The 22,295-nt window shown below is 39.6% G+C and overlaps 1 protein-coding gene across 1 annotated transcript; it reads right to left on the reverse strand.

Moving 5' to 3' along the window:
* Positions 1-228: 228 nt before the first annotated feature.
* On the reverse strand, positions 229-21,482 carry LOC114106819 (cystatin-13-like). The gene is made up of 3 exons (XM_027953974.1): positions 21,255-21,482; positions 6,856-6,969; positions 229-312 (listed from the first exon to the last, which is right to left on the reverse strand). The coding sequence occupies exons 1-3, from the start codon at positions 21,480-21,482 to the stop codon at positions 229-231; spliced, it is 426 nt and encodes a 141-aa protein (XP_027809775.1).
* Positions 21,483-22,295: the final 813 nt, after the last annotated feature.

The following is a 22,295-nucleotide window of genomic DNA, read 5'->3' on the forward strand; positions in this document are numbered from 1 at the left end:
AGAGCTTGGTGAGGTGTAGAAACAGCTATTTTACTGGCTGTAGATTGTCACTGCTAGTAGATGAAGTTGCCATCCTATAAAAACCATCACACATTCTCAGCAATAGACCCTGGAAAATAAAAAAAAAGCAAAAGGCCACAAAAAGAAGTCAAGGAGTCAGCTGTGGTGTTCAAATGTCTTGCAAGTGCCTTTACTTCTTTAAAATGGAACTGAGTGTGGCAGAATATGCTAGACATCTTTGCATTGTTCCTTCAGCATGTTGAGTTCGAATTTCCATGGCTTGGACCTAACAATGAAAGTGCAAAAATACACCTAAAAGAAACAAAAAGAGAAATTAGCTGGTATGAAAACAAATGGGAAAAGGAGAACAAAAATAGGCACTCCTTTTTTCCAGTCCCAAAATTTGCCTCAGGAAAGTTAAGATGCTGTCTGAATCAACAAAATTCACCAGAGTCCACAGACTGTATACCTTAGGAGAAGTGCCAGCCTCACTCAGTAAAATGGGTCCTCATTAATTCATGCCCCTGTGATCTGAGACACCATAAGTGTGGCTTTATTTGCTCAAGGAGAGCAAGGGCCTGAGACCAGGAACTACTTATCCTTTGGAAATCCTTGTGTTCAGCCACACTGACTTTCCTGTAGCCCATGGAGACCCCATGCTGCATTGAGGGCCCACTCCATCCTACCCTGGGGAACCAATGTTACAAGAATAGCATAGGAGCCAGGCATGGTGGTGCAAGCCTGTAATCCCAGCGATTCAGGAGGCTGAGGCAAAAGGATCACAAATTCAAAGCCAGCCTCAGTAACCTAAAGAGAGCCCTAAGCAACTTAGCAAGACTTTGACTCAAAATAAAAAAAATAAAGAGACTGGGGATGTGACTTTGGGTTAAGCAGCCCTGGGTTCAATCCCCACTATAAAAGAAGAAGGAGAAGTAGAAGGAGGAGAAGGAGAAGGAGAGTACAGGATCCTGCATACTTCAGAAAGCTGGATCAAAATTTGACCAGAAATTTTAAAAATAAAATAAAATAAAAGCTTGTAGCTATAGAGCTGGGAATAGACACATAGATCTAGTCCCATAATCCTGAAGAGCAATTGGATCTTCAGGCTTATGATGGGAATGAGCACACTTGTTTTCTTCTTATCTTTCCTAAAATCTTCATTTAGTTAGAATAAAAATATAAAGAATATTGGCAAGACATCGAGGTGAACATGAATGGCAGCATCAAGTAGAGGTAAAGTTGTACAAGATATAAAGGTATAGGAACAGTTTGAGAGGTAAAATAAGACAAGCCACAAGCAACCCAGACAGGCAATGAAAGACCAGAGTCTTCTCTGTAGTGTACAGAGGGAGAAGAAGAACGTCCAGTATTGGTAAGCACTGATTGGTGGTGGGATGGGAGATAGTGAGTGCTGGACTTATCAGAGGATTAACTAACTAACTGAATAATTTCTGGACCAGCCTAGGGAGAAGAACTAAAAAAAATAATAATCAAGACCAGTCCTTATGGGTAGTTTTGCAATGTATATTAAATGTCCTTAAAAGGTAGAAAAACATTGCATAAATAATTCAATCTCTGGAAATTTTGCCTACAAGGAAACAATAATAAGATATACACACAAAAAGAATTTTTAAAGAGTATTTTTATTACACTGTTCTGTTTATGTATATTTTTTAGTAGAGAATTATACCTATGTATAGTAGCTGGGTTCATACCAACAAAATCATACATGTATGGAATCTGACACACTCCATTTCAGTCCCTATTTCTCCTCACTGCCCCCTCCTGACCAACCCCCTGCACTCCACTGATACTCCTCTTACTCATCCATTTATCCATCTCTGATTGGTGCTTTCCATACACACACACATAGAAGTATCATAATGTTCTTAATAGCTAAAACTTGGTGGGGAAGAAAACTTAAGTAACTCATTCATTGGGAATTGTCTAAATAATATGTGAAAGCACCATAAAATGAAATCAGGTAGTTTCACTACATTATGATCTCAAGTAATTTTATAGTTTAAGAAGTGCTTAGCTTTTATTATTAAACCAAAAGCTAGACTTATGAAATGGTGTTTGTTATGCTACTAACTACCCAAAATATAAATATAATATAAAATAAATGGGCCTGGGTGGAGCTCAGTGGTAGAGTGCTTGCTTGTAATACGCAAGGCCCTGGGTTCAATCCCAGTACCAAAAAAGGGAGAGAAAAGTAGAATATATAAAAATACATTGACAATGGTAAGCGTTACATAAGAGTATTGTTGCTTTCAGTATATTTAATATTTTTTATATTTTCAAAATATTCCTCATTAATTCTCTAGATTAATAGCTACTTAAAATAATATCAAGCTTTGAAATTTATCTTCCAATGATCCTAGATGTTTAGCCTTCTGAAATCCTTATATAATACATAGCCCAAGGAAACAGTTCAGTTCAAATCTACAGCAGCTCTGTAGATGAAAAAGAAAAGCTCATATACAAGGGTAAGGACAGACAAGAACTACCTCGTGACCAAAAAAAAGGGGGATGAAAGTGGATTTCTTGTAACAAAAACCAAGACAGTAAACTCGCTCCAGACCCCTCAGACCTGAAGTCATCCTTGATTTTCCCCTTCTTGTGCACCATTGTCAATGCATCATTAAATTCTGACCAAGACTTTCATAGGCATCCAGAACCTGATCATCTACACCAACTCAACCAATGTCGTCTCTCAGCTGAGGTATTCCAGTAGACCTGAGGGTTTCACACTGATCTCATGTCTCTGCCTCTGCCCTGAGACACTTTTTGTCCATTGTCTCTCCACCTGGCATCTTTCAAGGGTGACTACTATGGGCTTCACCAATAGGTACTCTTGCCGTCTAATCTTTCAAAGGGGTGACATCAATCTCTAACCACTATGACCATGGCAATGGGCACCCTTGACTTATGACTTCTATGCTCTGTGTCATGGGCATCCTCTGGCTTCAAGGTGGGTTTGGTCAAGGGAATATAAAGGCAGGAAACTAAGAGCCAGGAGGAGAGTGAGGTCAGGGAATCACAGGATCCTCCACCACCTAAGGCTACAGCTCTAGTTAAAGGCCATCTGATTCCCCCAGGGAAAAGCATATTAAACTTTTCAAGTCTTAGAAGTGAAAAGCTAGGAATGTCAACACATTTCTCATCTCGTTGAAAATCAGGGAGACCCAAAGTGAAATGATGAGAAGATGACATTTCACACATGCACATAAGAAAAACTTATGACCCTAACACCAATTTTAGAAGTAGACAAGGCAAAGGGGGAAATGATCTGTTGCTTATACCACTGATAGAATGTGTTGGTTTAACCACCTTGGACAGTAAAGTGTGGCCAATCATATTAACACTGAATTTATCCAAGCTCTACTCCCAATCTCATCCTTGGGGAGATTCTCATCCCCTGGGAATGTCAGCAGGACTCTCGCAGTTGCATTGCTCCTAAAAGAGAAAAGCTGAAAATACTCAAAAGCTGCCAAAATAGGGAAATAGCTAAATACAATGTCATATGGTCATGTGATAACTTAATATACAGTAATAAAAATTATTTTGGACAATGTTCATATGTATCAATCGGTCCAAGAAATTATTTGGCTTAATAAATACTAGCAACACAAATAGATCTGAAAGCATAGGGAATAAAAAAAAGAAACTTACAAAATCATTTGATTTTGAAAAATATACAAAGACCCTACATACATAGTTTTCTTTTTTTTAAGTTTTAAAACATGGATAAGAATGTTACTTACCAATTTTGGAATATTGGTTATCTTTGAGAGGGAAAGTGGAATAGATGTATAACATATTTCCTCTTAAATAAATATTTAATAACACATTAGGATGACAATTATCAAAAAGTCAGGAGGCAACCAATTCTGCCAAGGATGTGGAAAAAAGAGAGTCTTGTATGCTGTAGGTAGGAAGGTAGATTGGTACAGCCATCATGGAAAACAGTATGGAGGTTCCCCAAAAAATTCAAATTAGAGCTCCAGATGACCCAATAATCTCTGGAAATGAAATCACCACCTCATAAAGACACTTGCACTCCTGTGTTTATTGCAGTGTTATTCACAATGGCCAAGATATGAAAACAGGCCAGTATATACCAATGGATGAGTGGGTAAGAAAATCTTGGAATATAAAGACAATAGAATATTATTTAGACTTTAAAAAGGAGATTCTGCCATTTTCCACAACATGTGTAGATATGGAAGACATTCTAAATAAATAAGTCCAATACAGAAAGAAAAATATTGGAATGATCACTTATACACAGAAATAGAGAATATAACAATGATTACCCAGAGGCAGGGAAAAAATAGGAAGACATATGTTAGAAGTTACAAAAATAGCAGCTATGTAGACTGAACAAGTCTAGAGAGCTAATGTACAATGTGAGGATTATAGTTTTAAGATTAAACTTTATTTGTGATTCCTGCTAAATTATTTTATTTTAGTTCTTTATACCATGAAAAGGAAAATGGATATGTAAAATAATGGACATATGTGGGAAGCCATCCTGACACGTGACTGGGCGACTCCCGTTAAGGGTCTGAGGCTTCTGGCTGTGTCAGAATTTTCCCGGCCCTTTCCTGATGAGAGAACCCGTCCGTGTGGGGGTGTGACTGACCACTGACCCCGGGGGCCCAATCACTGACCCTGACCTTGGAGTGCAGTCCCCCCTCAACCTTCATTGGATGGAATTATCCCCTGAATTTCTTGTTCCCCAATAAAAGGCTACTCCCTGGCGTGTTCACTCTCTCTCTCTCCTGCTAGCCCTGAGTAATCCTTGCTGCCCTGCTGGGCGGTTAGAGGTCAGAGCCAGAGAGGGGAGCCGTCTCGGACCTGGCAATAGAAATAAGGTAACTGAGTCTGTGTGTTTTATTTCGATCTCTTCTAACTAACTTTATGCCTAGAACCTCATTAATGAAACCATTGCGCAGGCCGCGTGGTAGAGACATATTTACTTATTTCATGATAGTATCCATTTTACTATCTATATATGTCCTATAACATCATATGACATATCTTAAATATAAACAATAAGATCTATCTTAAAAAATAAATAAAAATAATAAATATTTAAAATTAATCTGATAAAATGATAATAGTTGTAAAATCTATGTGATAGGAACATGGGTATGTAATATATTATTCTCTGTACCTACCTAAATTTTTGAAGCATTACTTTTTAAAGCTATTTCTAATAGCTGATAACAAAAATTCACTCTCTAGATGCAGCCATTCACTTGAACTTTGGCATCCTAATGTGATATTTATGATTCATTAAAATATTTTTTTATTGTAGCATGTCTGAGTAGTTTTTGGCAAGCACTAATGTTCCATTACTTATGCCTAGCCATATCTCGTGCCAGTTTAGGTATATGCAAAATATGCAAAAAATACATAAGGCACAGGAATATAATGTGTATAAAGATTTTTAATGCAGCTTCACTTATAAAAGTGAAAAATTGGAAATAATCAATGAGAAGATTGACAAGACAAATGTGAAAAGGAAGTCACATCAAAATACAGTGTAGGTCAGCAGTTACTAAAAAGAAAAAAGGAAAGAGAAGAAAAGCTCTATCCACATAGGCACATTGATAGTGCAATAATCACTGTCTACACAAATGGTATATATCCCTGGTAACTCCTAAGCATGGATCAGAGTTGGGACAACATCAAGGGCCCAAAGGGGCATAGCATCACTTTCATTTCTTATATTTTTATAATAATTCATTTTTAGAAAATATTTGTTACTTAAAGGGATTAAATCTAAACATAAAATGTCCCTGCCAATGAAACATGAGGAGAGTAAGGAAATGTCTGATTAAGGATGGCCCCTTGTTACTGTCTCTATATGGGCACAAGGCCTGACAAGACCTGGATTCAGCTAGGATGGTCCCTCACCTCTAATATTAAGAAGCAGAAGACTGACACAGGAAGCCAAGTTGGTGAAAAAGGCCATCTACAGCCTCAGGCCCTTTCACACAGCAGCTAGACTACGGGTATCCATCAAGAGTTCCTCCTTGTGTTCCCAAGCTTGTGGAGACCTGCACTGAGACAAATCCTCTTTCAAGTATTTTAGGGACTGGGGGTGGTCATGCCTGGAAGAGGTAATCCACCAAGATGGCTGCCATCCATTGCTTCTCTATCAGTACTGTAGCAGGGTCTGCCTAACTATTCTTAGAAGTTCTTTAAAATACAAATTTCCTTGGGACATTACTGGTTTGGCTAAAATTTCCCTGGTGTTAGCAATGAAAGGTCCATATCCCAGGAAATACCTCAATCTGGACAGGACAACAGGTCACTCTACAAGAGACCTGAGCAGTGTGAGACATACTTGCTTATCCCCTGTTACCAGATGTGAGCAAACCACTCATCTGGGACATGCTTGCACCAGCACATACCACAGCACAGGGGGAGGAGTAATTGAACAGCACAACTCAAATAGTGAGAAATATTGAGTTGGTTTTGCTTTTAGTCTGTGTGTGTGTGTGTGTGTACACGTATGTGCGTGTATTGGTGGGGTGGAGGAGGTTAGAAGTAACAATAGATCATAGATTCAGTGCCCCAGGTCTAGAACCTGGCTGTCCTAGGTCCTGAATATGATCAGAACTTGGCTTAAAATGCAAACTAGAGGGCTGGTGATGTGGCTCATTGGTGAAGCACTTGCCTAGCAGATGCCCTGGATTCGATCCTCACCACAGTGAACAAATAAATAAATTTGCAATGAAAAGGGAACTAGAAAATAAAGTAGAATTGGTCCAGTCAATTTTCTTTGCCTGGTACACAAATCTAACTAGGGCTATCACTCCCTTTGTCTTGGCCACATACCTTTTGCATTTCAGGATTTTGTTGAAATAAGCAGTTTTCATTTTCTCCTGAAGTTTTCTTGCACATTGTTCGGGCAATTTTGGCTTCAATATAGTACTCCAAACTATCTGTTACCTGTCAATGAGTAATTAAAAACTAAACATCAAAAAAGAAAATGGTATCAATTATCACTTCTGGTAAACAATTGGCTGCCTAGGGCAAGAATGTCTCCATGTCTTCCCTCTCTTCTACATGTCTTTTCCAGAAGTTTGGGGATAATTTGGAGGGATTCTTACCTTTATATCTCTTTCTTTCTCATTATGTTTTTTAATCTTAAAGTAATGGCAACAGTCCCCAGGATAAAGCAAGAAAACTATCTTCCCCCCCCCCACAAAAAAAAATCCCCATGAAAAAACTAATAGTTTACTTTTTGAGGTTTAAGAAATACATAACAGTTTTTTCATCTTCACACCTAATCAATAAATATTGAGGGGATATTGACATGTTCTAGAACTGAAACTTTCATAGAGTGGATTGATTTTTCCTAAGACCTTCCATCTTTTGTCAATTTCAGTAATCCATACCACAGTCCATGTAATGGAGCCTCTAAAAGCCCTACTTCCTAGACATCCTACCAGCACTGAGCCCCCAGCCAACCCTCCTTCTACCCAAGGAGGGCCTCTTGGAGAGATGTAGTTATGCAACATGAAATATGGGCTTTTTATTTTTGAGAAAGGTGCAACAACCACCATATGACCCAGCTATCCCACTCCTTGGTATTTATCCAAAAAAAAAAAAAACTAAAATCAGAATTCTATATTTATACACACATGCTAGTGTTTAAAGCAGTGCAATTCACAATAGCCAAGCTATGGAACCAGCCCCTTAACAGATGAATGGTAAAGAAAATGTGGTATATGTATATGTATGTATGTATGTATATATGTGTATATATATATATATATATATATATATATATATATATATATATATATGATGCAGTATTCATCAGCCATAAACGATAATAAAAGTATGACATTCACTAGCAAATGAATGTATACGAATGGAAACATATCATGATAAGTAAAACTAGCCTCAAAAAAACAAGGGTCAAACGTTTTCTCTCATGCATACAAAAAAAGAGGGGATAAAAAAAGGTATCTCACAAAAATATAAGGGAGGCCAATAAAGGAGGAGGATCAAGAAAGAGTAAGGAGAGGGATACCCCAGGAAGATGGCGGCGAGGGGAGTGCATTGCCCCCGTGTGCTGCTTCACTGTGTGGGAGTATGACAAGTCAGGACGGCTAAAGGATATCTTGTTAGGAATTTCCAGCAATAGTGGGGTGCTCCAGAACCTGGAGGAAGGATTTCCATCACACGAGGATCGGCTACGGGGACTCAAACGCGAGAGGTTTGTCGCACGGAGGGTAACACTGCTTATTCAGCAAATCGCCCCGCGGCTAGAGTCTGCAGCGCACACTGGGATAGCGACGCAGGGTTACAGCGCTGCAGTTTCTGCCAGCCGTGCAAGCACCATACTCAGGGCTGAATTCTGGGTTCAAGACGGGGGAAGGAAGCGGTCCATCTCGGTTCTCCACACCGGTCAGACCACAGAGGAGGCCAGCAGCCACCATGTTGGAAAGCTGATGTCACTATCCCTGTTTTCGACTGACCGCAGCTCATTCAGCCATAGAGCAGGTAATTTCAGGCTGCAATTCGCCTGCGGCTTGCAGACAGATTGCTAGGGTTCAGCGCCTGGGTGCTTCTTAGAACCTGATCTTATCAGCGCGAACACCGAGCGCGGGGCGGCCGAGTTCCGGCTCCCGGAACCGTCCGGGAACCGCCCTGGCCCAGGGCTGCGGAGCCTGCGGAGGCTGCTTCTTGGACCCTGCTCCTATCAGAGCATACACCAAGCACTAAGCAGCCGAATTCCGGCTCCCGGAACTGAGCCCGCGGGGACTGCTTCTTGGAGCCTACGCTTATAGGAGCTTACACCGAGCACGGAGCAGCCGAGTTCCGGCTCCCGGAACTTCCCTGGCCCGGGGCTAGGAGCCCGCGGAAACTGCTTCTCGGTCCGGGTCCTGCTGAGGGCCGGTCAGGACTCACCCGTTGCTTTGGTTGCCTGGCAAGGGGAACGAAATGCTGCCATTCGCATAGGATACCAACATGGCAGAGATCTGATGTCTGCAGAAAGCGGCGGAGGAGAGAACTTCATCGATACCAGCGGTGACATAAGCAGTTGGTCTCCTGGTAGGGGGGGTGAGGCACAGTCACCCGAGTCTCCTCAATTTGTCATCGAGCCAGAGGGGAGGAGCCAGGCCGCTGCCAGCGCCCGGAGCAGGCCCAGTGGCTCGCCAGCGTGGTGACCGCGTGACCCCAATTGGAGAGGGGGCGGAGCGGAGCCGCCACCCGCACCCGCAAGGTGGGCAGACCCGCGACCCAGTGGTACATGGGCGTGGTAGGAGGGGCAGGGCAGAGCCGCCGTTCGCGCTTGCAAGGTAAACAGACCTGTGACAGCCTGGCGGGTCAGGCCCAGTGGCCTGCCAGTGTGGTACACACGTCACCCCAACTGGAGTAGGGGCAGAGCAGATCCTTCGCCCACGCCCGGATCAGGCCCTGCCGGTGTGGTGGTCACGTGACCCCAATTGGAGTGGGGGCGGAGCGGAACCGCCACCCGTGTCCGCAGGGTGAGCAGACCTGTGACCAACCTGCAGATCAGGCCCAGGGGTCCGCAGGCGTGGTAGGAGGGGCAGGGCAGATCCGCCGCCCGCGCCTCCAAGGTAGGCAGACCTACAACAGACCGGCGGATCAGGCCCAGGAGCCTGCCGGCGTGGTACAAACACCACCCTAATTGGAGTAGTGGCAGAGCAGAGTCGCCGCCCGTGCCAGGAACAGGCCCAGCGTCCTGCAGGCGGGGTAGTCACGACACCCCAATTGGAGTAGGGGCAGAGCAGAGCCTCCACCCGTGCCCGAAAGGTAGGCAGATCTGCGACCGACCAGCGGGACAGGCCCAGTGGCCTGCCGGTACGACAGACACGTCACCCCATTTGGAGTAGGGGCAGAGTAGAGCCGCCGCCCGCGCCTGCAGGGTAGGCAAACCTGCAACCGACCGGCGGATCAGGCCCGGTGGCCTGCCGGCGTGGTACACTCGTCACCCCAATTGGAGTAGGGGCAGAACAGAGCCGCCGCCAGCGCCCAGAACAGGCCCAGTGACCTGCCGGCGTGGTAGCCACGACACCCCAATTAGAATAAGGAGAGAGCAGAGCCGCCGCCCGCGCCTGCAGGAAAGATACGCAAGCAGTATGAAAAGACAAGGAAAGAAAGGACCACAAGCAATGCAGGTCAACGCAACTTTAGAAGAGATAACAGCTGCAGCAGATGGAATGTCAGATAAAGAATTCAGGATATACATGCTTCAGATGATCTGGAGTATCAAGGAAGACATTAAACACCAAAATCAGACAATGGAAGATCACTTCGACAATGAATTACGCAAACAAATCCAGGAAGCAAAGGATCAACTATACAGGGAGATAGAGGTTATAAAAAACAAACAATCAGAAATCCTAGAAATGCAGGAAGCAATAAACCAACTTAAAAACTCAATGGAGAATACTACCAGCAGAGTAGAACACTTAGAAGATAGAACATCAGACAATGAAGACAAAGTATTTCAACTGGAAAAGGACATAGACAGCTCAGCAAGACTGTTAAGAAACCATGAGCAGAACATCCAAGAAATATGGGATAACATTAAGAGACCAAACTTAAGAGTCATTGGGATACAGGAAGGTACAGAGCTCCAAACCAAAGGAATGAGCAGTCTATTCAATGAAATAATACAAGAAAACTTCCCAGACTTGAAGAATGAGACAGAATCCCAAATCCTAGAAGCCTACAGGATGCCGAATGTGCAAAATCATAAGAGATCCACACCTAGACACATTATAATGAAGATGCCCAACATACAGAATAAGGAGAGAATTTTAAAAGCTACAAGAGAAAGGAAGCAGATTACATTTAGGGGTAAGCCAATCAGGATAACAGCTGATCTTTCAACACAGACTCTGAAAGCTAGAAGATCCTGGAATAACATATTTCAAACACTGAAAGAAAATGGGTTCCAACCAAGAATTGTGTATCCAGCGAAATTAAGCTTCAGGATGGAAGATGAAATTAAAACCTTCCACGATAAACAAAAGTTTAAAGAATTCGCAGCTAGAAAACCATCTCTTCAAAACATCCTCGCCAAAGCATTACAGGAAGAGGAAATGGAAAATAACAATGAAAACCAACAGTGGGAGGTAGGACAATAAAGGGCGGGGGAATAATCAAAGAGGAAAACAAACCATGTTTAGTAACAGAAATAAACAAATATGGCTGGAAGAACAACCCATATCTCAATAATAACCCTAAATGTTAATGGCTTAAACTCACCAATTAAGAGACACAGGCTAGTAGAATGGATCACAAAACAAGACCCAACAATATGCTGCCTACAGGAGACGCATTTGATAGGAAAAGACATACATAGGCTGAAGGTGAAAGGTTGGGAAAAATCATATCACTCATATGGACTTCGGAAACAAGCAGGAGTGTCCATACTCATATCAAATAAAATAGATTTCAAGCCAAAGTTAATCAAAAGGGATAAAGAGGGACACTACATATTGCTTAAGGGAACCATACACCAACAAGACATAACAATCATAAATATTTATGCCCCAAACAATGGTGCAGCTATGTTCGTCAAACAAACTCTTCTCAAGTTCAAGAGTCTAATAGACCACCATACCGTAATCATGGGAGACTTCAACACACCTCTCTCGCCACTGGACAGATCTTCCAAACAAAAGTTGAATAAGGAAACTATAGAACTCAATAACACTATTAATAACCTAGACCTAATTGACATATATAGAGTATACCACCCAACATCAAGCAGTTACACTTTTTTCTCAGCAGCACATGGATCCTTCTCTAAAATAGATCATATATTATGTCACAGGGCAACTCTTAGACAATATAAAGGAGTAGAGATAATACCATGCATCTTATCTGATCATAATGGAATGAAACTGAAAATCAACGATAAAAGAAGGAAGGAAAAAGCATACATCACTTGGAGAATGAACAATAGGTTACTGAATGATCAATGGGTTATAGAAGACATCAAGGAGGAAATTAAAAAATTCTTAGAGATAAATGAAAACACAAACACAACATATCGGAATCTATGGGACACATTGAAAGCAGTTCTAAGAGGAAAATTCATTGCTTGGAGTTCATTCCTTAAAAAAAGAAAAAACCAACAAATAAATGATCTCATACTTCATCTCAAAATCCTAGAAAAAGAAGAGCAAAACAACAGCAAAAGAAGTAGAAGGCAAGAAATAATTAAAATCAGAGCTGAAATTAATGAAATCGAAACAAAAGAAACAATTGAAAAAATTGACAAAACTAAAAGTTGGTTCTTTGAAAAAATAAACAAAATCGACAGACCCTTAGCAATGCTAGCGAAGAGAAGAAGAGAGAGAACTCAAATTACTAGCATACGGGATGAAAAAGGCAATATCACAACAGACACTTCAGAAATACAGAAGATAATCAAAAACTATTTTGAATCCTTATACTCAAATAAATTAGAAGACAGTGAAGGCATAGATAAATTTCTTAAGTCATATGATCTGCCCAGATTGAGTCAGGAGGATATAGACAACCTAAACAGACCAATATCAATTGAGGAAATAGAAGAAACCATAAAAAGACTACCAACTAAGAAAAGCCCGGGACCGGATGGGTATACAGCAGAATTTTACAAAACCTTTAAAGAAGAACTAATACCAATACTTTTCAAGCTACTTCAGGAAATAGAAAAGGAGGGAGAACTTCCAAATTCATTCTATGAGGCCAACATCACCCTGATACCTAAACCAGACAAAGACACTTCAAAGAAAGAAAACTACAGACCAATATCTCTAATGAACCTAGATGCAAAAATCCTCAATAAAATTCTGGCGAATCGGATACAAAAACATATCAAAAAAATTGTACACCATGATCAAGTAGGATTCATCCCTGGGATGCAAGGCTGGTTCAATATATGGAAATCAATAAATGTTATTCACCACATCAATAGACTTAAAAATAAGAACCATATGATCATCTCGATAGATGCGGAAAAAGCATTCGACAAAGTACAGCATCCCTTTATGTTCAAAACTCTAGAAAAACTAGGGATAACAGGAACATACCTCAATATTGTAAAAGCAATCTATGCTAAGCCTCAGGCTAGCATCATTCTGAATGGAGAAAAACTGAAGGCATTCCCTCTAAAATCTGGAACAAGACAGGGATGCCCTCTCTCTCCACTTCTGTTCAACATAGTTCTCGAAACACTGGCCAGAGCAATTAGACAGACGAAAGAAATTAAAGGCATAAAAATAGGAAAAGAAGAACTTAAATTATCACTATTTGCAGATGATATGATTCTATACCTAGCAGACCCAAAAGGCTCTACAAAGAAACTATTAGAGCTAATAAATGAATTCAGCAAAGTGGCAGGATATAAAATCAACACGCATAAATCAAAGGCATTCCTGTATATCAGCGACAAATCCTCTGAAATGGAAATGAGGACAACCACTCCATTCACAATATCTTCAAAAAAAATAAAATACTTGGGAATCAACCTAACAAAAGAGGTGAAAGACTTATACAATGAAAACTACAGAACCCTAAAGAGAGAAATAGAAGAAGATCTTAGAAGATGGAAAAATATACCCTGTTCATGGATAGGCAGAACTAACATCATCAAAATGGCGATATTACCAAAAGTTCTCTATAGGTTTAATGCAATGCCAATCAAAATCCCAACAGCATTTCTTGTAGAAATAGAGAAAGCAATCATGAAATTCATATGGAAAAATAAAAGACCCAGAATAGCAAAAACAATGCTAAGCAGGAAGTGTGAATCAGGCGGTATAGCGATACCAGACTTCAAACTATACTACAGAGCAATAGTAACAAAAACAGCATGGTACTGGTACCAAAACAGGCGGGTGGACCAATGGTACAGAATAGAGGACACAGAAACCAATCCACAAAACTACAACTATCTTATATTTGATAAAGGGGCTAAAAGCATGCAATGGAGGAAGGATAGCATCTTCAACAAATGGTGCTGGGAAAACTGGAAATCCATATGCAACAAAATGAAACTGAATCCCTTTCTCTCGCCATGCACAAAAGTGAATTCAAAATGGATCAAGGAGCTTGATATCAAATCAGAGACGCGCCGTCTGATAGAAGAAAAAGTTGGCTACGATCTACAGTCGGTGGGGTCGGGCTCCAAATTCCTCAATAGGACACCCATAGCACAAAAGTTAATAACTAGAATCAACAAATGGGACTTACTCAAACTAAAAAGTTTTTTCTCAGCAAAAGAAACAATAAGAGAGGTAAATAGGGAGCCTACACCCTGGGAACAAATCTTTACTCCTCACACTTCAGATAGAGCCCTAATATCCAGAGTATACAAAGAGCTCAAAAAATTAGACAATAAGAGAACAAACAACCCAATCAACAAATGGGCCAAGGACCTGAACAGACACTTCTCAGAGGAGGACATACAGTCAATCAACAAGTACATGAAAAAATGCTCAACATCTCTAGCTGTCAGAGAAATGCAAATCAAAACCACCCTAAGATACCATCTCACTCCAGTAAGATTGGCAGCCATTATGAAGTCAAACAACAACAAGTGCTGGCGAGGATGTGGGGAAAAGGGTACACTTGTACATTGCTGGTGGGACTGCAGATTGGTGCAGCCAATTTGGAAAGCAGTATGGAGATTTCTTGGAAAGCTGGGAATGGAGCCACCATTTGACCCAGCTATTCCCCTTCTTGGTCTATTCCCTAAAGACCTAAAAAGAGCATGCTACAGGGACACTGCTACATCGATGTTCATAGCAGCACAGTTCACAATAGCAAGACTGTGGAACCAACCTAGATGCCCTTCAATAGACGAATGGATAAAAAAAATGTGGCATTTATACACAATGGAGTATTACTCTGCATTAAAAAATGACAAAATCATAGAATTTACAGGGAAATGGATGGCATTAGAGCAGATTATGCTAAGTGAAGCTAGCCAATCCCTAAAAAACAAATGCCAAATGTCTTCTTTGATATAAGGAGAGTAACTAAGAACAGAGTAGGGACGAAGAGCAGGAGAAGAAGATTAACATTTAACAGGGATGAGAGGTGGGAGGGAAAGGGAGAGAGAAGGGAAATTGCATGGAAATGGAAGGAGACCCTCAGGGTTATACAGTGGAGGGGGTAGAGAGAGAGGAGGGGAGGGGAGGGGAGAGGTGGGGAGGGGGGAGGGTGGAGGATGGGAAAGGCAGAGGAGCACAACAGACACTAGTATGGCAATATCTAAATCAATGGATGTGTAACTGATGTGATTCTGCAATCTGTGTATGGGGTGAAGGTGGGAGTTCATAACCCACTTGAATCAAAGTGTGGAATATGATATGTCAAGAAATTTGTAATGTTTTGAACAACCCACAATAAAAAAATTAAAAAAAATAAAAATTAAAAAAAAAATAAAGAATCATACAGGTCAGGTGTGTTAGTCAGCTTTTGTTACTGTAACAAATACCTGAGATAAATCAATTCAGAAGAGAAAAGGTTTGTTTTGGCTCATGGTTTCAGAGCTTTCAGTCCATGATTCTGTTGCTTTGGGCATCATGGCAGAACACTTGGCAGAAGATGACTATTCACCTTATAGTGGCCAGAAAGCAAACAAAAATAGAGGAAGGGGACAGAGTCCCAATATTCCCTTCAACAGCACACCTCACTGATCTAATTTCTTTCTATGAGGCCTGCTTACTAAAAGTTCCACCACTTCCCAACAGGGCCTTGGCTGGGGAACAAGCCTTCGACACCTGGCCCTTGTGGGAGACATTTAAGATCCGAACTATAACCAAGACATTGGGATGATTTACTTATTCATTCATTCATTTATTTATTTATAATTAACTGAAGGAAACAAAAAGGTGAATAATTTATTTTCAAGCTTTCAAATGAGTAAATATATTCATTCCATTTATAGAAGAGAAGAGCAAAGTCCTAAAAAGTGAAGGGCTTGGACTAAGATCATTCAACTAAATGGGAGAATGACAAGAAAACCCAAACTCAAATATCATCTGTACACCATGATTAGCTCTGTTTTGATAAGCTTGTATATAATTTAAAAAGCTTCTACACGACAGAAGTATGCTTTATTTGCTCTGAAGCACCTTTTGTTTTAATGATTTTAAGATCATAGTTCATGGGCTACAAGTAAATCATGCCTGCAATAAATTTCCATGCATGTTTTGTAAAAAAAAAAAAAAAAAGAAAGAGTAAAGGAGGAGAGGGCATGAGGAGGTACTGGGGAATGAAATTGACCAAATTATACTATGTCTATGAACAAATATACCACAATAAATTCCACTTTTATGATAATTATAATGCACCAATATTTACAAAAAAAAACAGGGGAAAAGAAGAGGGACACAACTAGAAAAACAAGGTCTATAAGACTTAAAGGAGAAAACATATTAATGACCAAGTTAAACAGTAACTAGTCCCAAAACAATCAGAGATAAATAAGAAAATATAATAGACATTTTAGAGATTCTGGGAAAGTTGCCCAGGCACTGAATAAAATAAGTATAGTGGGCAGAATTCTAATATGCCCCCAAAGTCCCCACCCTTGCTCTCCCTGCCCTATAAGATACTTAGGACTGTGAAAATGGCAGGTTTCACTCACTTTTAAAGCATAACTAACTTTAAGATGGATAAGGATATTAACCTGGTGAACTTGACCTCATCATATGAGACTTTTAAATCTGGGGTTAGGATAAAGGCAAATAATAAGGTTTAAAACAAAAAAGGAAGGGGAGGGGGCCGGGGATGTGGCTCAGTGGTTAAGTGCCTCTGGGATCAAACCCTGGTATCAAAAAATACAAAACAAACAAAAAATAAATAAACATCTTTTCTGAAAAAAAGAAAGAGTAGATAGACATACTGTTGCTAAATGCAACCAAATATAATATTGAAAGACAAAATCCCAACCAAAAGGTGGTTTGGTTTGGTTTGGTTTGGTTCAGTTAGTTTGGTTTGATTTGGTTTGGTTTGGTTTGGTGCTGGGGGTTGAACGCAGGGAGTTATGCATGCTAAATACTCAGGAACATAATCTGTCCTGAGCCACACCTCCAGTCCTAAAAGGACATCATTTTAACAGAATAAACCAAAAGCAGAAAGACAAGTATCACATTTTTTCTCTCATATATGGAAATTTTGGGAAAAAACAAACTTAAAATAGAAAGAAATTATTTGGGAATGACCAGAGAAGTGGAGGAGTAGAGAGACAGAAGAAGGAAAGAGAGGGTAGAAGGAAGGGTGGATATGATCAATGCACAATATGTGCATGTATGGAAATGTCACAGTGAAACTCTATATACAACACGTGTTAATAACAAAAGAAGAATAACATAGAGAACCTAGTCTGTTTTGTGCTGCTAAAATAGAATATCTGAGACTAGGTGATTTATAAATATATATATATATATATATATATATATATATATATATATATATATATATTTCTTAAAATTCTGGAAGCTGAGCAATCCATAGCCAAGGACCTGCATCTGGTGAGGGCCTTCTCACTGTGAGAGCCACTCACAGTGAACATCAGAGGGCAAAAGAATGCACAAGAGAGTAAGGGCAATCGATCTAACTCACAGCTTCAAGCCCTTTCATAATCAGCGTCGATCTAATCATAATGGAAACACTAAACATCTGGGCCTACCTTCCAATGCTATTGCACTGGGATTAAGTTTCCAACATACTTGTTTTTTTGTTTTTGTTTTGTTTTTGTTTTTGTTTTTTTGTTTGTTTGGTTGTTTTTTTTTTTGGTGAGGACACATTCAAACCATATCATTTGTTCTACTCAATAGCAAATTCTGATTCTGGCCCAAGATCTGATAAACAGATCAAGGGAAGAGAATTATATTGTAGAATCCTACAATAAATTCAATATATTTAAATATTTGGTCTATGGTGTGCTGGCTTTTCAAAACATAGAGACTCTTTACTAAAGAGACTTGGGACAACTGACCTTTTTTTAATGTAAAAGTTAGATCTAGTGCCTATTCTATAAGTAAAAATAAATGCAGGATAGATTAATGATTTAAAAATTATAAATGTCTTAGAAGAATTACAACAGTTATACTTTAAATAGAAAAAGACTTCTTGAAACAAAAAACTCAAAAAAAACTTTTTTTAATGAAAATGTTTTTAATTTAATAAATTTCTAAAAGAAAAGCATTCATTACTAATTAATAAATGGTTGTTATTTCACATAGTTAGACCTGAATATTTATTAGTGCATTATAGTTACACAAATAGTGGAGATCAGACTGACATAATTATGTATTCATGGAATATAATTATCCCCATTTCAGTCCCTGTGCTTCCTCTTTACCCCTTTTACATATTATGTACTCTGCTGGGCTTCCTTCTATTTATTTATATCTTTTAATTGGGGCTTTATTGATGACATAAAGGTGGAATTCACTGTGGTATAAATTTATATATATATATATATATATATATATATATATATATATATATATATAGTAAATATTTAGATATGGACACAGCATACTTGTGCTTGTTTCAAGTTATTTCCTTCCTTCTGCAATCCCATTGCCCTCCCCCTCAATCTCCTTCCATTACTTCACTTACTCTTTGCTCTGTTTTCATGGAAAACCCAAAAAACTTAAAGGAATAAAAAACTAAATTCTATGTCAATATGTTTTCAAAAATCCAGACCCTATAAATAATATCAAACTACAAACAAGAAAAAGGAAAGTGCAAAATATTGGCAGTATATATAAAAACAATGAATTAATTTGAACAGCCCATAAAGAACAACTACTAATTCGTAAGAGCAAGACAAATAATGCAGGCAAAAAAGAAAAATTATCAAAGAAAGTACATATTATCCCATGAACTCAATAAAAGACACTCTTCATGGTACAGAGAAATACAACAAGATGCTATTTTCGCATCCATCAGATTGGTAATCATCTGAAAGACAAATGAGATCTACTATCGGTGATAACGGGCAAGAGATGTCCTCAGACCTGCAGCATTGGCAAGAATCTAAATTGATTTGCTCTATAACATGAATGAGAAACCTAAATTCAATCCCCGATATCATAAAATAAATACTAATTTAAAACTTGATTTAGCCCTATTGAGGGTCAATTTGCCATTTTCTTGCAAATGACTCTCTAACCAAGGAATTCAAATCCAGAGTGCATATCATAGCAATGTGTGCATAGGGATTTTCATTGTTGCAGTTTTCCTATCAACAAACCTAATGGCTGAAATTTTTTACCTAAGATACAGTGCAAATTATGAGTTGGATCTAAGTGCACTTTCAATGATTTCCAAGACATCTTAAGCAGCAAAAATACAGTGCAACACTATAATTGCATGAATATAAAACACACTTTTAAAGTTTTCAGTAATGTATATAAATGCATAACAAATAGCAGAATGACAGAGCCAAATGTTTTTATGGTGCCCTCAGCAACAACGAGCCAGAATGGAAATGCAAGAAATTGAGTCTGCTCTCGAATTTTAATTCAACAACTTCCAAATGTACTCCTAGAAATTTTCTATGACTGTAGATCAAATTTCTTAACCTCGGTGCCACTGAAATTTGGGGGCTGAAGTTTGGGAACTGGCCTATGTATTATAGTATGTCCAGTAGCAGCATCCCTGGCCTCAACTCACTAGATGCTTGTAGCAGAACCTTCAATCATAACAACCACAAACATCTCCAGGTATTGCCAACAATCTTCTGGTAAAGCAAACCATTCCCAGCTGAGAAACACAGCTTTATATTCAAGTTATGCAGATGTTCCCTGAGTTACAACTGGGTTACATCCTTACAAATCCATTGTAAGTTGAAAATATTCTAAGTAAAAAAAGCATTTAATATACCCAACCAACCAAACTTCCCATCTTAGCAACATAGTGCACTGGAGATTATTGGCTATCTACCTCCAGTCTCTCTGCTGCATGTTATGTCAGTGACATTGTGAGCTGAGTCCAGTGTCACCCTATTTACCTCTGCCACCCTTTATTCCTCAAAGTCCAGTCAGGATGACCTAATTTTCATTCCCTCAGCATGCTCTTCTGCACCCTATCTCAGGCTTCTAACAAACAACATTATAATCAGCTCTCTCAAGAAATTTAACATTCATATAAGTCTCTCTTATATTACATAGTCCATATTCAAATTTCCTCAGTTGTCCAAATAAAATTCATCATTTTTTCTTTTATATTCAAGAGATAATATTGGACTTGTTATCATGTTTCCTAAGCATCCTTTACTGAAGAACAATTTCACAGCTTTTCCCCCTTTCATGACATTAATATCTCTGAGTATAGAATGTCCCATATTGTGGATTTGATTGTTTCTCATCATTACATCTAGGGCACTTTTCTATGCAGGAATACAATGTACATATGAGATCATCCCTCTCAGAACATCACATTGGTGGATATGTGATGTCAATTTGCCCCAGTGTTGGTGATGAACATTTGGCAATGGAGGCACTCAGCCCATGTCTTGATTGTAAGGATACCTTTTGCCCCTTTGTTTAACTATAGTCATACACCACAGAATGGTGTGCACTTACAAAGGTGGTCCTGTAACATTACAATGGGTATGGAAAATTCCAATTGCCTAGTGACACCGTAGTCATCATAGGGTCGTGGCTCAGCTCATGTTCATGTGTCTGTGGCGATGCTGCTGTAAACACAATTGTAATAAGCAATCCCTGCCACACAATTCATCTCAGTACTCTCACCCAGTGGTTGTAGGATTCACTGATAATCTTGCCTGAATTGGTTATTATTGTGATGGTTGCAAAAGGTACTTTTCTACTTATGTCTTTTTTGGTCACTGCTATGAATGGGTGTGTTTCTGTAAAGGGCCTTCCAGGTTTCTTCTTACGGCATCAGCTGGACTCCAAGTCACAGTCTGCTCGCTTTGTTATAATGCATCCCTGTGGTTACTCATGCTGCTGATGCTCAACTTGTCCCAAACTTGGTCCCATAAAGCTGCCTTCTGGGCTCTGACCTCTACTTTGGAATGTAACTATAATCAATTTTAAATTATCTTAATGAATATTTTGTTTCAAATCCATCTCAGAATAATAAGGAATAAAATATAGCTTGTTGGTCCCTTGGTTGTATTCTGTTTCTCATTGCAATAACTATCTATGGATAATAGGTTCTGGCTGAAGACAGGGAATGAAACAGCAAAGAACAAATGCTTCACCCACCTGCTCTTGGGAGTTTAGAATCTCCACCGCCCTGAAGTAGTACGAGTCTTTGCTGGCCTTGTTATATTCTTTCATGGCATACCAGAGCGCCTGTTGCACGTAAACATAGGATTTAGAGATGTTTTGGAATTTTCTTATAATCTTTGGTGAGTCCCGTGCTTGGATTCTTCTGGACAAAAGGGCCACAGTGACCATCAGGAGCAGCAGGGCCTGACAGAGTCTGGCCATGGTGCCTCAGTCAAGGTGTCACAGGCCAAGGTCTTTGTGTTCTTCAAGGGCTGGGTCAGATGTGGACTTAGAGTTGGAGAGTGGGCTACTGCCTTATTTCTGCAGAAATCCAATCACCCCAACTCTTCTTGGCACTGCTATGAGCTAAAAGGAAGGAACTTATGTTAACATTGTGATACTGTAATATAATAATAATTATGTTAACTTATGTTAACATTGTGATACTGTAATATAATAATAATTATGTATTTGGTCTTCATCCTCAGTTTCTGGCACACAGCTTTAAAACCAGTGGGACTTCCCAAGTCAGAGGGTTCTAATAGGAGTGCATGTCTTATCCATAACAAGCCCTGTTTAGCCATAACTTAGTTTATGCTAATGAGATGGTTCTCTCTGGGTCCCTAGATAACCTCAGGTTAGGGGGTAATTGGCAAAGGAACCATGTGATGAACAGATTGGAATTTTCAGTCCCACCCTTGACCTCCAGTAAGGAAGAGGATGGAGACTGAATCCCTCACCAATGATTAGTGATTTAATCAATTATGCCTATGAAATGAAGCTTCTATAGAAACCCAAAAAGACAGGGTTCAGAGAGTTTCCAGGCTGGTCAGTACACAGAGGATCTTGCTGGAAGGGTGGCACACTAGGAAAGAGCCTGAAACAACAGGTACTCCTCTCTTCCTTGTCCTATGTGCCTCTTCATCTGGCTGTTCATCTCTGTCTTTAATAAGTTCCCTCAGAACTCATGTAGAAATTTAATTGACATTATAACAGTCTTAAGAGATGAGACCTTCCCAAGGTGATTAGATCGTG

This window comes from Marmota flaviventris, chromosome 2, assembly GCF_047511675.1.
Source record: "Marmota flaviventris isolate mMarFla1 chromosome 2, mMarFla1.hap1, whole genome shotgun sequence".
NCBI lineage: Eukaryota > Metazoa > Chordata > Mammalia > Rodentia > Sciuridae > Marmota > Marmota flaviventris.